Source organism: Carassius auratus, chromosome 2, assembly GCF_003368295.1.
Source record: "Carassius auratus strain Wakin chromosome 2, ASM336829v1, whole genome shotgun sequence".
NCBI lineage: Eukaryota > Metazoa > Chordata > Actinopteri > Cypriniformes > Cyprinidae > Carassius > Carassius auratus.
Window position 1 is genome coordinate 2,342,715 of NC_039244.1, and position 11,209 is coordinate 2,353,923.

The window sequence follows — 11,209 nt, forward strand, 5'->3', positions numbered from 1 at the left end:
CAGATGGCAACAGTTCAAAGAGGGAGTGTGCTGGGTGTGAGGGGTCCAGAGTGATTTTGACAGCCCTTTTTCTCACTCTGGATAAGTACAGTTCTTGAATAGAAGGGAGAGTTGTACCGATGATTCGCTCAGCAGTCCGGACTACCCTCTGTAGTCTTCTGAGGTCAGATTTAGAAGCTGAGCTGAACCAGACAGTTACTGAAGTGCAGAGGATGGATTCGATGATGGTGGAGTAGAACTGTTTCAGCAGCTCCTGTGGCAGGTTAAACTTCCTCAGCTGGCGGAGAAAGTACAACCTCTGCTGGGCCTTTTTTACGATGGAGTCAATGTGAATGTCCCACTTCAGGTCCTGAGAGATAGAGGTGCCCAGGAACCTGAATGACTCCACTGCAGTCACAGTGCTGTTCATGATGGTGAGTGGGGGGAGTGCAGGGGGGTCTCTCCTGAAGTCCACGATCATCTCCACTGTTTTGAGGGTGTTAAGCTCCAGGTTGTTGAGACTGCACCAGACAGCCAGCTCTTTTACCTCCTGTCTGTAAGCAGACTCGTCACCGTCCTGAATGAGGCCGATGAGTGTGGTGTCGTCTGCAAACTTCAGGAGCTTGACAGAGGGGTCCTTAGATGTGCAATCGTTGGTGTAGAGGGAGAAGAGCAGTGGGGAGAGAACACAGCCCTGGGGAGCTCCGGTGCTGATTGTACGGGTGCTGGATGTGTATTTTCCCAGCCTCAGTAGCTGCTGCCTGTCTGTCAGGAAGCTGTTGATCCACTGGCAGACGGAGGTGGGCACGGAGAGCTGATTTAGTTTGGGCAGGAGGAGGTTTGGGATGATCGTGTTGAAGGCCGAGCTGAAGTCCACAAACAGGATCCTCACATAAGTCCCCGGTCTGTCTAGGTGTTGCAGAACATAATGCAGTCCAATGTTTACTGCATCGTCCACAGACCTGTTTGCTCTGTAGGCAAACTGAAGAGGATCCAGCAAGGGCCCAGTGATGTCCTTCAGGTGGGCCAGCACCAGTTTTTCAAATGACTTCATGACTACAGACGTTAGAGCCACAGGCCTGTAGTCATTTAGTCCTGTAATTTTGGGTTTCTTAGGGATGGGGATGATGGTGGAACGTTTGAGGCATGAAGGGACTTCGCACAGCTCCAGCGATCTGTTGAAGATCTGTGTGAAGATGGGGGCCAGCTGGTCAGCACAGGATTTCAGACAGGCTGGTGTAACACAATCTGGGCCTGGTGCTTTTTTTCTTTTCTGCTTCCGGAAGACCTGGCGCACCGCATCCTCGCTGATCTGAATTGCAGGTGTGGGGGAGAGGGGGGATGCAGGAGGTGTGAATGGTGAGAGTGCTTGATTGGAGAGGTGTTCAGGATGGGTTGCAGGAGCTGTTAATGGTGTGAACGGTAGTTTGGAGAGGCATTCAGGGCTGGTTGCAGGAGTTGTGAAGGGTGTGAATGGTTGTGTGGGGAGGCGTTCAGGGCAGGTGATGGGTGTTCTTTCAAACCTGCAATAAAACTCGTTCAGATCGTCTGCCAGTCGTTGATTCTCTACAGTGCTGGGGGGTGGTGTCTTGTAATTGGTGATCTTCTTTAGACTTTTCCACACTGATGCGGAGTCGTTGGAAGTGAACTGAGTCCTTATTTTTTCAGAATAATTCCTCTTTGCCACTTTGATCTCCTTTTCCAATGTGTATTTAGCCTGTTTATACAAGACATTGTCCCCCTTCACGTAAGCATCTTCTTTGGCTTGACGGAGCTGTCTGAGTTTTGCAGTGAACCACGGTTTGTCATTATTGTAAATTAGTTGAGTCTTTGTAGGAATACACAGATCCTCACAGAAACTGATATATGATGTTACGGTCTCTGTGAGTTCATCCAGATCAGTGGTAGCAGCTTCAAAAACACTCCAATCAGTGAGGTCAAAACAAGATTGTAAATCCTGCTCTGCTTCATTAGTCCATCTTTTTACAGTCCTTGATACAGGTTTAGCTGATTTTAGTTTCTGCCTGTAGGACGGTATAAGATGAACCAGAAGGTGATCAGAACGTCCCAAAGCTGCTCGTGGAACAGAGTGAAATGCATCCTTTATTGTGGTGTAACAGTGATCCAATATATTACTGTCTCTTGTGGGACAAGTAACATGCTGTCTGTATTTTGGCAGTTCACGGGACAGATTGGCTTTATTAAAGTCCCCAAGAATGATTAAAGCAGAGTCCGGGTGTTGTTGTTCTGTCTCTGTGATCTGATCAGCGAGTTTCTGTAAAGCTGAGCTCACATGCGCTTGCGGAGGGATGTAAACACTGACCAGAATGAACGAGTGAAACTCCCGCGGCGAATAGAACGGCTTGCAGTTAATGAAGAGTGTTTCGAGATTTGAGCAGCACGTCTTCTTTAACACAGTTACATCTCTACACCACCGTTCATTGATGTAAAAGCATGTCCCGCCGCCGCGCGATTTTCCAGTGGATTCTGATTCGCGATCCGCTCTAAACAGCTGAAAGCCCGGCAGATGGAGCGCGCTGTCCGGTATGGTGTCATTCAGCCAGGTTTCCGTGAAACACAGAGCAGCAGAGTGTGTGAAATCCTTATTTGTCCGAGAGAGCAAAAGGAGTTCGTCTGTTTTGTTGGGTAGAGAGCGGAGATTTGCCAGATGGATGCTAGGCAACGGCGTTCGAAATCCGCGCTTCCTGATTCTGACGAGCGCTCCTGCTCGCTTCCCCCGTCTGCGCGTCCTGAAGCGCTTGATCAGCGCCGCCGCTCCTCCGATAACAACGTTCAGTAAAACGTCTGAATAATTGAAATCCGGAAAAACATCTTGTGGTGCGTTCTGCCGAATGTTCAGCAGTTCTTCCCTGGTGAAACTGATGGCAGGAATATAACTAAAGACAGGACAAACTAACAAAAACACAAAAACATATGCGGAGCTCGTCACGGAGGCAGCCATCCTGTATCGGCGCCAGCGAGAATACCGCTGAATAAAAGTTTTTATTTCTTAAAAAAAACAATAATAATAATAAAAATGTACTGACCGCAAGCTTGTGAACTGTAGTGTATATTGTTAGAAGATGTGTAGTTGTGTGTTGTTAGATTGTTATTTCCATTTTAAATAAATGCTCTTCTATTTAACTTATTATTCATCAAAGAATCCTGAAAAAAGTATCATAGGTTGCAAAAAAATATTACGTTTCAGCACTGATAATAAATCAGCATCATATTATTCTGATTTCTGAAGATCATGTGACTCTGAAGACTGGAGGAATGATGCTGAAAATACAGCGGAGCATTCACAGGAATAAATTAGATTTAAATGTATATTTAAATTGAAAAACTTTATTTTACATATACATTTACAAATTAGATTTTCTGTTAGTAAAAATGACAAACATATACGGCTAAAGACTGATATTGATATAATTATTGTCGTTTGAAGTTATTCAATTATTTCTGATCTGGAGGATTATGAGATTTTTTCTAATTTAACTAACTTCTCGGATAAATGCTAATTAGACAAACTTCAAGTTCTTAATTTGGTTTTTCATAAATAACATACCAAAATGTTATTAAGGCAGTATCCTACATAGACCAAACAATCCCAGAATGCAATGTGACAAGCTCAGGAATATATATTTTCATCCCAGGTGGTGAACTGATTTTTATATATTTTTTAATGTAATTTTATTATTGTTTATTTGTATATTATTACATTTTTGGTTTCAGTTATGTATAAATTCATAAATAATTATTTTTACAAAAAATCATTTTTGTTTTTATTTGCATATATATATATTATATACAAATTTAAAATTATAAATGAATTTGAAAAGTAAAAAAAAAAACTTTATTTTCGGTTTTATGTGTATGCATATATATATATATATATATATATATATATATATATATATATATATATATATATATATATATATATATATAAAGGCGGTGGACAAGTAAAAAATCATAAGTTATTTAAAAAAAAATAGTTATTTTGTTGTTTTGTTTATTTTTATATGAATAATTTTAGATTTTATGTGCATATTTGTATACGAGTAAAATTGGATATATGTATTATAAGGCGATGGACAAGTGAAAAATGATAAAGTAATTTTTTTAAATAGTGATTTCTCCTGTGTTTCCCAGAATGCCCTGCTCTGATGCTCTGTGTCTGTTCTCTCTCAGTTGTTCTCGTATTTCTGGGTGTCTGGTCCGGCGTCGGTCAACAGCACCAGTGAGCCATTCTGCGTCCGAGCGTCCGTGCGTCTCTCCAAAGCCGTGTCTCCTGCCTTCGAGCTTCTGGAGTACGGCTCTCGAAATTATTCCACATGGACCGAGTCCCGCTGGAAGAGCATCCGAGCGCGCATCTTTCTGGTGGCGAGCAGAGAACTGGAGGTAAAGCAGCCGACGAAACAACAACAGAAATCAATATAACAAACTTTATTTAAAACTAGTCAAAGTAACATTTTTCTACTTTCGTTTAGATTCATCTGATGTACTAAAATAACTAAAAGTGAAGTAATAAAAACTTTTCTCTCTTTGTTTGTGTCCTGTAGATGTTAACACTAGGAGTGGGCGTGGCCGTGCTGCTGCTGTCTCTATTGGTGACGTACTTCATCAGCTCGAAGGCGGAGCTTCTGTTTAGCTCCGCCCGTGAAACGCCCACAACGACCTACTGAACAAATCCAGAGTCCAGAATCTCCAGCTGCTCATCATGCATTTCCCTAACACAGAAACACACTTCAGTTCATGTTTAATTTATTCAGACCTGGCTGGATTCTTCTTGGATTTGTCATACTGGTTTTAGCTGGGCTGGTCTGAACTGGTCTTGAAAGTGTTTTTTTTTTTTTTATATATATAATTCCAGATGTTTTTTGTGATCATGACATGGACGGGCACAAAACTAAAAGCTGATTTTAAGTGTTTAAGATGAGAATAAGTGTGTGTGTGAACAAGTATAAATGCAGTGAGAATGTGCAATAGCTTACTGAGTTTAATTAAACCTTCATCTCGATGTGGATCTTTGATTTGGGAATGTAAAACTGTCTGTTCGTAAACGAGCAGGATAAGCTCCCTGATGAACACTGACTGTCCTCGATGAATCGCTCGTGTTTCCCATCGAGAGAGATGTGGAGCTTCAAACAACCAAATTAACTGCGATTGTCTGTTTGATCAATGATGTCACTGTTTTTCTCTGTGAAACTGATGCCTTGAAAACCTGAATAAACATGGCTTTTTTCCAGAATTTAATTTAGCTATGTCTGCTTAAACTATGAAGTTATTATTACTGGAAATAAACTTTGTGCTCATCAACTTAAAATACATTCAAAGAGATTGTGAAAACAAATGCAGCATTCAGGAAAAGCGGTCTTGTGAAAAAAAAAATTTTTTGGTCTCAAATATTTACATTTCTTTTATGTTATATAACATTATATTATTATATTTCTCAAAACCATTTTTTTATATAAAATAATGTAATTGTAAAAAATATTTTAGTAATATTTTGCAATATTAATAATTCAATATTTATGGCGAATTTAGAATAATTGGTATATTTTATGTCATCTTAATGATAAAAAAAGTGTCCCAATTTACCTGTTTCATAATTGTGTTATATAAACATAAATGTGATTTATGGATTTAATATTTGCATATAAAATGAAAATATTATAATATACAAATATTTTAAAAGTACACCCTGACAACCAACCGCATCTTAGCAACCTCATAGCCACACCCTGACCACCATCCACATCCTAGCAACCTCATAGCAACACCCTGACAACCGAACCACATCATAGCAACACCCTGACAACCACCCACATCCTAGCAATCCCATAGCCACACCCTGACAACCACCCACATCCTAGCAACCTCATTGCAACACCCTGACAACCGAACCACATCATAGCAACACCCTGAAAACCACCCACATCCTAGCAATCCCATAGCAACACCCTGACAACCACCCACATCCTAGCAACCCCATAGCCACACCCTGACAACCACCCACATCCTAGCAATGCCATAGCCACACCCTGACAACCACCCACATCTTAGCAACCCCATAGCCACACCCTGACAACCACCCACATCCTAGCAACCCCATAGCCACACCCTGACAACCACCCACATCCTAGCAACCTCATAGCGACACCCTGACAACCACTCACATCCTAGCAACCCCATAGCAATGCCCTGACAATCACCCACATCCTAGCAACCTCATTGCAACACCCTGACAACCACCCACATCCTAGCAACCCCATAGCCACACCCTGACAACCACCCACATCCTAGCAACCCCATAGCCACACCCTGACAACCACCCACATCCTAGCAACCTCATAGCCACACCCTGACAACCACCCACACCCTAGCAATCCCATAGCCACACCCTGACAACCACCCACATCCTAGCAACCTCATAGCGACACCCTGACAACCACCCACATCCTAGCAACCCCATAGCCACACCCTGACAACCACCCACATCCTAGCAACCTCATAGCGACACCCTGACAACCAACCACATCGTAGCAACCTCATAGCAACACCCTGACAACCACCCACATCCTAGCAACCTCATAACAACACCATGACAACCAACCACCTCCTAGCAACCTCATAGCAACACCCTGACAACCACCCACATCCTAGCAACCTAATAGCAACACCATGACAACCACCCACATCCTAGCAACCTAATAGCAACACCATGACAACCACCCATACCCTAGCAACCACCCAGAGCATCCTAGCAGCCCTTTAGCAACTCCAAGAACACCCCAGCAACACTTCCTGACAACCACTCACAAGCTAGCAACCTCATAGCAACACACTGACAACCAGCCACATCATAACAACCAGCCAGAACTCCCTATCGATCGCATAGCAACACCTTAGCGATATATATATATATATATATATATATATATATATATATATATATATATATATATATATATATATATATATTTTGGCCTGTTTCAAAAATGTATGTTTTTCCTTTTTGAGAGAAAATAAGAAGTCTTGTTTCCTGGAACAGGAATTAATAATCTAGTTTTGAATTCTGCATATTTTCATGAGCCGACTGGCAGATAATTCTTCTAATGTTAAGCATAAGTTCAGTCAATTTTGAATGTAATTTTAATTTTGCTTCTCTAGTTCTTTATAACTGATTAAATATATTTTCAGATATTTTTATTGGAAAACAAGACAAAAATACTCGGGATGAAAATCATTGTAGTTTGGAAACATTAGACGTCTTCTGTGATGGAAATAAGCAGCTCTTTTCCAGTCGCTTTGTCAGAAATGCTCCTCACTTCTCTGAGAAACAGGAAGGACCTGTGGCCTGGTTTCAGTGTTGTGTGTTCATGAGAAGTAAAAAAAGGAGAGAGAGAGAGAAAAAAGGACGCTGGTGTGAAATTGCATGTATGTCAGTGTATGTGCGTGTGTGTATTTCGGACACTTTGTCTCAACCCACAGCTTCCTGTTATATGACTCTTTTGTCACTGCCATGGTTTACTCTTCCTCTTCGTGTATTTCTGCTCGACTCTCCCTCTGTCTGTCATTTCAGAGGAAAGATGCATTCGCTGGACCTCGGCCTGATTCTCCTGCTCAACGCCGGACGAGTCGGTAAGATCAAATCAAATCAAACTTCATCCAACGCAGAACCACCTGAGAAATCCTGACAGACACATCTTTAACAAAAAAGCGTGAAAAAGTTCATTTAGGAAAGGTCATTTTAAACCACCTCTTCCTGTTCCGCATTTAACAAATACATAGTAGTTCTGAAACAATTAGATGTTATTATAGCTATATTACAAGTTAATGAGAGTAAATTGTACTTTTATGAATTCATTTACAACTGGATTTCTTTTTGCTGTGTATTTGTTGCATAAAAACGATATGCTTTAAACATTTAAATATTTGAAAATTATAATTTATCGCTTTAAACATTTAACATTAAGCATGATTATTTAATTTGATATATATATACACTCAATGGTTATTTATTTCCTTGTATTAAAGTAATAATGTTTTCTTGGCGTGGATGGCATTTGTTGAAGCTGTTGTGAAATATCTTGTTGTTTGTCAGCTGCGCAGGAGGATGGAAAAGTGTGTTACATCCTGGATGGGATTCTGATCGTTTACGGCATTGTGCTGACCGTCCTTTACTGCAGATTAAAGGTGACCCTTCATCAAGACATTTAGTGTCATTTTCCACCTCATTATAGAATAAAATATCTGTTTGGTGACTACACCAAAAATATTTGTTTGCTAGTAAATCTAATTATTAATCTATTGACTTATATTAATAAGATCTATCGTCATTAATCTATCGTTTTGTCTTCAACTTCAACTTTCAGTTTGTTTTAATGAACATTTAGATTTAGTCATTAAATTGGGATTAAAATACTTTCTCAGTACAGTTTTGAACAGTGAACAACGCCTAAAGAAAATACTACATTCTAGATTACGCTGAAATCTTCACCTCCTTATTTTCAGTTTGTTAAAATCCCAAAACTTTGTTTTCAGGATTAAATTAAAAATACCTCAATTTTGTGACACGGCCTTCGCTGTATGTTATGAACAGAATATGTTTTTGATGTTGAACTGAATTTCTCTGATCATGAAAGTAATGTTCACTGCTTGTATTTTCTCAGATGCGTTCGTCTGGAGATAAAGCTTTCTCAGAGGTGGGTATTTCTCTCTGTGGTTTGTTTCTGCTGATTCTATAATGGCATTTCTGTTTCTCGTTCGTCAGTTGACCACAGACAGCTATTAAAAACACAAACACACATGCATACACTCCTCTACTTAGTTATCTAAATATGGACTTATTATTTTTATATACAGCTGCTAATCAATACTCAAACCAAGCATTAACGCAGAACATTCTGCATATTTACAGTAACACTTAAAGCCTTTATATATGATGCATTATAAATGTTGTTTTTGTGCATTAATTTTGCCTCGTAATGCACCTTATAATGCACTGTATAATCTTGTGAATAATTGTATTTTTGCATTATAGAGAATCTGTTTCCTGTTTGACAGCTTTATAAAGCTGTTTTGACACAATCAGAATTGCTGATAGCGCTGTAGAAATAAAGTTCATTTGACTTTTATATATTCAGTGTTACACATTTAGAAAGTATAATGCATGAAAACACATGTCCATCATAAATACTTATATTAATGCATTATACATACAGTAGATTCTTCGAGTGTCACCAAAAATGCTGCATTTACTTTATTTTATACTGTTTTTGCAAATGCGGATGTCTTCAGCAGGTTTTGTCAGATTTACTTCCTATTTGGGTGAAAATTTAGCACACGCACACACACACACACACACACAGCTAACCTTCAAAAAAAAAGAAAAAAAGAAAAAGAAAAACTCCTTTTTAACACATCCTCATTTGTAAAAACAGTTCTAAGAACATTTTACTAACGTTCCTGTTAGGTCATATTTCTGAACGTTCATAGAAGGTTTACCACATTCGCTTTTGAAAACATTTTTCTTGGTTATGTGAACCTTAAGGGAACATTCCAGTTTTATTATTTATTTATTATTTCGTTTTTTTCATGTCCTGAAACAAGTACGTTTTTTAAGAAAAAATATTAGATGAGTGTTTGACCAAAAAAAAAAAAAAAAACACTCCATGACATTAATGATCAGATGACTCTAAATGAATGTTTATTCATAACCTTGTTAGCTCACATTAACCAAATAAAGACAGAGATAATAAAGACATCAACAAAGACTATTCCCTTTGATATTAAACTCGTTATAAATGATTAACTCAAATTACAATATCCTGATTGAGCTCACTTTCTGATGACAAATTCATCCTTAAATTACACATGATTAAACGCACAGAAAAACCCCTTCAGTCGGTCGATAAACACGCTATGGTGCCTCTTGTTCATCTTGTAATTTGTTAAGATGTCCTCATAGTTCACTTGAGAGACAGAATGAAGTCACACAAATGCATAAAGAGGATCAGAAAGCGGAATAGGTGTTGACTAACACCACAGTCTTGAGCAAGAGTCACTTCTCACATTCACTGTCCTCTTGTGTTTTTCAGAAACGAGAAGGAGACATTTATCAGGTACTGTGCTGTCAATGAGCTTCATGTTGTCTGGTGAGTGAGTGACTGTTGCAGTGATTTCATGTGTGTGTGTGTGTGTGCTTCTTCAGGATCTGGGACGGCGAGACGTGGACACCTACGACACTCTCCATCCCGGGAAGAAGAAGCCTCTGGCCTGAGAAGATCTCAAACTGTGCAGCTGGTGTCTTTAAACTATATCTGTGCTGTGTTTATAAGTAAGCGAGCTAGCAGAGCTTTGTGGGTCATGAGATTCTGATTTATTGGCCTTGTTTGCATGTGTCTTTGAGACAAACGTCACAATTAATGTATGAAATACATGTGTGTGCCTCTTCATTTCAACATAATAAAATTATGTTTTTAACTTAATAATGTGTTTCCTTTTTATGGTGTCTGCTATCTGTAAGTTGAATGTGTACAAAACAGCTTGTTATGCTGCTTGATAATGTATGAAAATTGTTTAACAGTTCACTGCAATGTGTTATTCTTATCTATAGTGGTTAATGAACCAAAAGGAAATATATACGTATGTGTTGAGAAATAAAGATATATTCAAAATAATTTTAGTGCCTCAAGATTTCTGTTTTATGTCACTTTGGATGAAAATGAAAATGAATTACTGTAAATATGATGTGAATGTAATTCAAAACAAATCAACAATAACATGATCAGAACAGTATTAAAAATGTAAATAAACAAATATATGTTGCTAAAAGTACTTTATAAACTAAACTAAATAACCCAGACGAACGTCATCAGAACAAATAAAGAGTTAATTGGCAAAAACAGATAACTGCATTCTTTTTTATTGTGAATCCCAATTAATTCCAATCACAATGAAGATGATTTATTTCAATTAGGTTAAAAAAGAACTAAAAATACAGCTAACACAATACAAACATGATAATATAATAAAAAACATTATTTGAAATAAAAAAATAAATTAAAAAAACTTAGTTATCTGTTTTTGCAAATAAACCTTTCAAATGTTCTTCCAGTAACATTAATATAACGTTCATTTAACAATATCTGGTAACATTCCCAAGTCGGACGTTCTTCAAACGTTTTTAAATGTAACCGCTCGTTTCGGAACGTTCTTTGAT

At 38.6% G+C, this 11,209-nt stretch overlaps 2 protein-coding genes across 2 annotated transcripts in view; both read left to right on the forward strand.

Moving 5' to 3' along the window:
- LOC113112036 (nicastrin-like) overlaps positions 1-5,241 on the forward strand; it is a 14,202-nt gene extending 8,961 nt beyond the window's left edge. Inside the window, exons 16-17 of the mRNA XM_026277404.1 lie at positions 4,174-4,383; positions 4,545-5,241. Coding sequence (XP_026133189.1) covers positions 4,174-4,383; positions 4,545-4,667 — 333 coding nt within the window. The 3' untranslated portion in view covers positions 4,668-5,241. The remainder of the gene's footprint in view (positions 1-4,173; positions 4,384-4,544) is intronic.
- A 2,244-nt stretch (positions 5,242-7,485) lies between these two features.
- On the forward strand, positions 7,486-10,531 carry LOC113112322 (high affinity immunoglobulin epsilon receptor subunit gamma-like). The gene is made up of 5 exons (XM_026277788.1): positions 7,486-7,626; positions 8,090-8,181; positions 8,658-8,690; positions 10,086-10,109; positions 10,199-10,531. Exons 1-5 carry the CDS (start codon positions 7,488-7,490, stop codon positions 10,265-10,267), a joined length of 357 nt encoding a protein of 118 aa, XP_026133573.1. The 5' UTR covers positions 7,486-7,487; the 3' UTR covers positions 10,268-10,531.
- Positions 10,532-11,209: the final 678 nt, after the last annotated feature.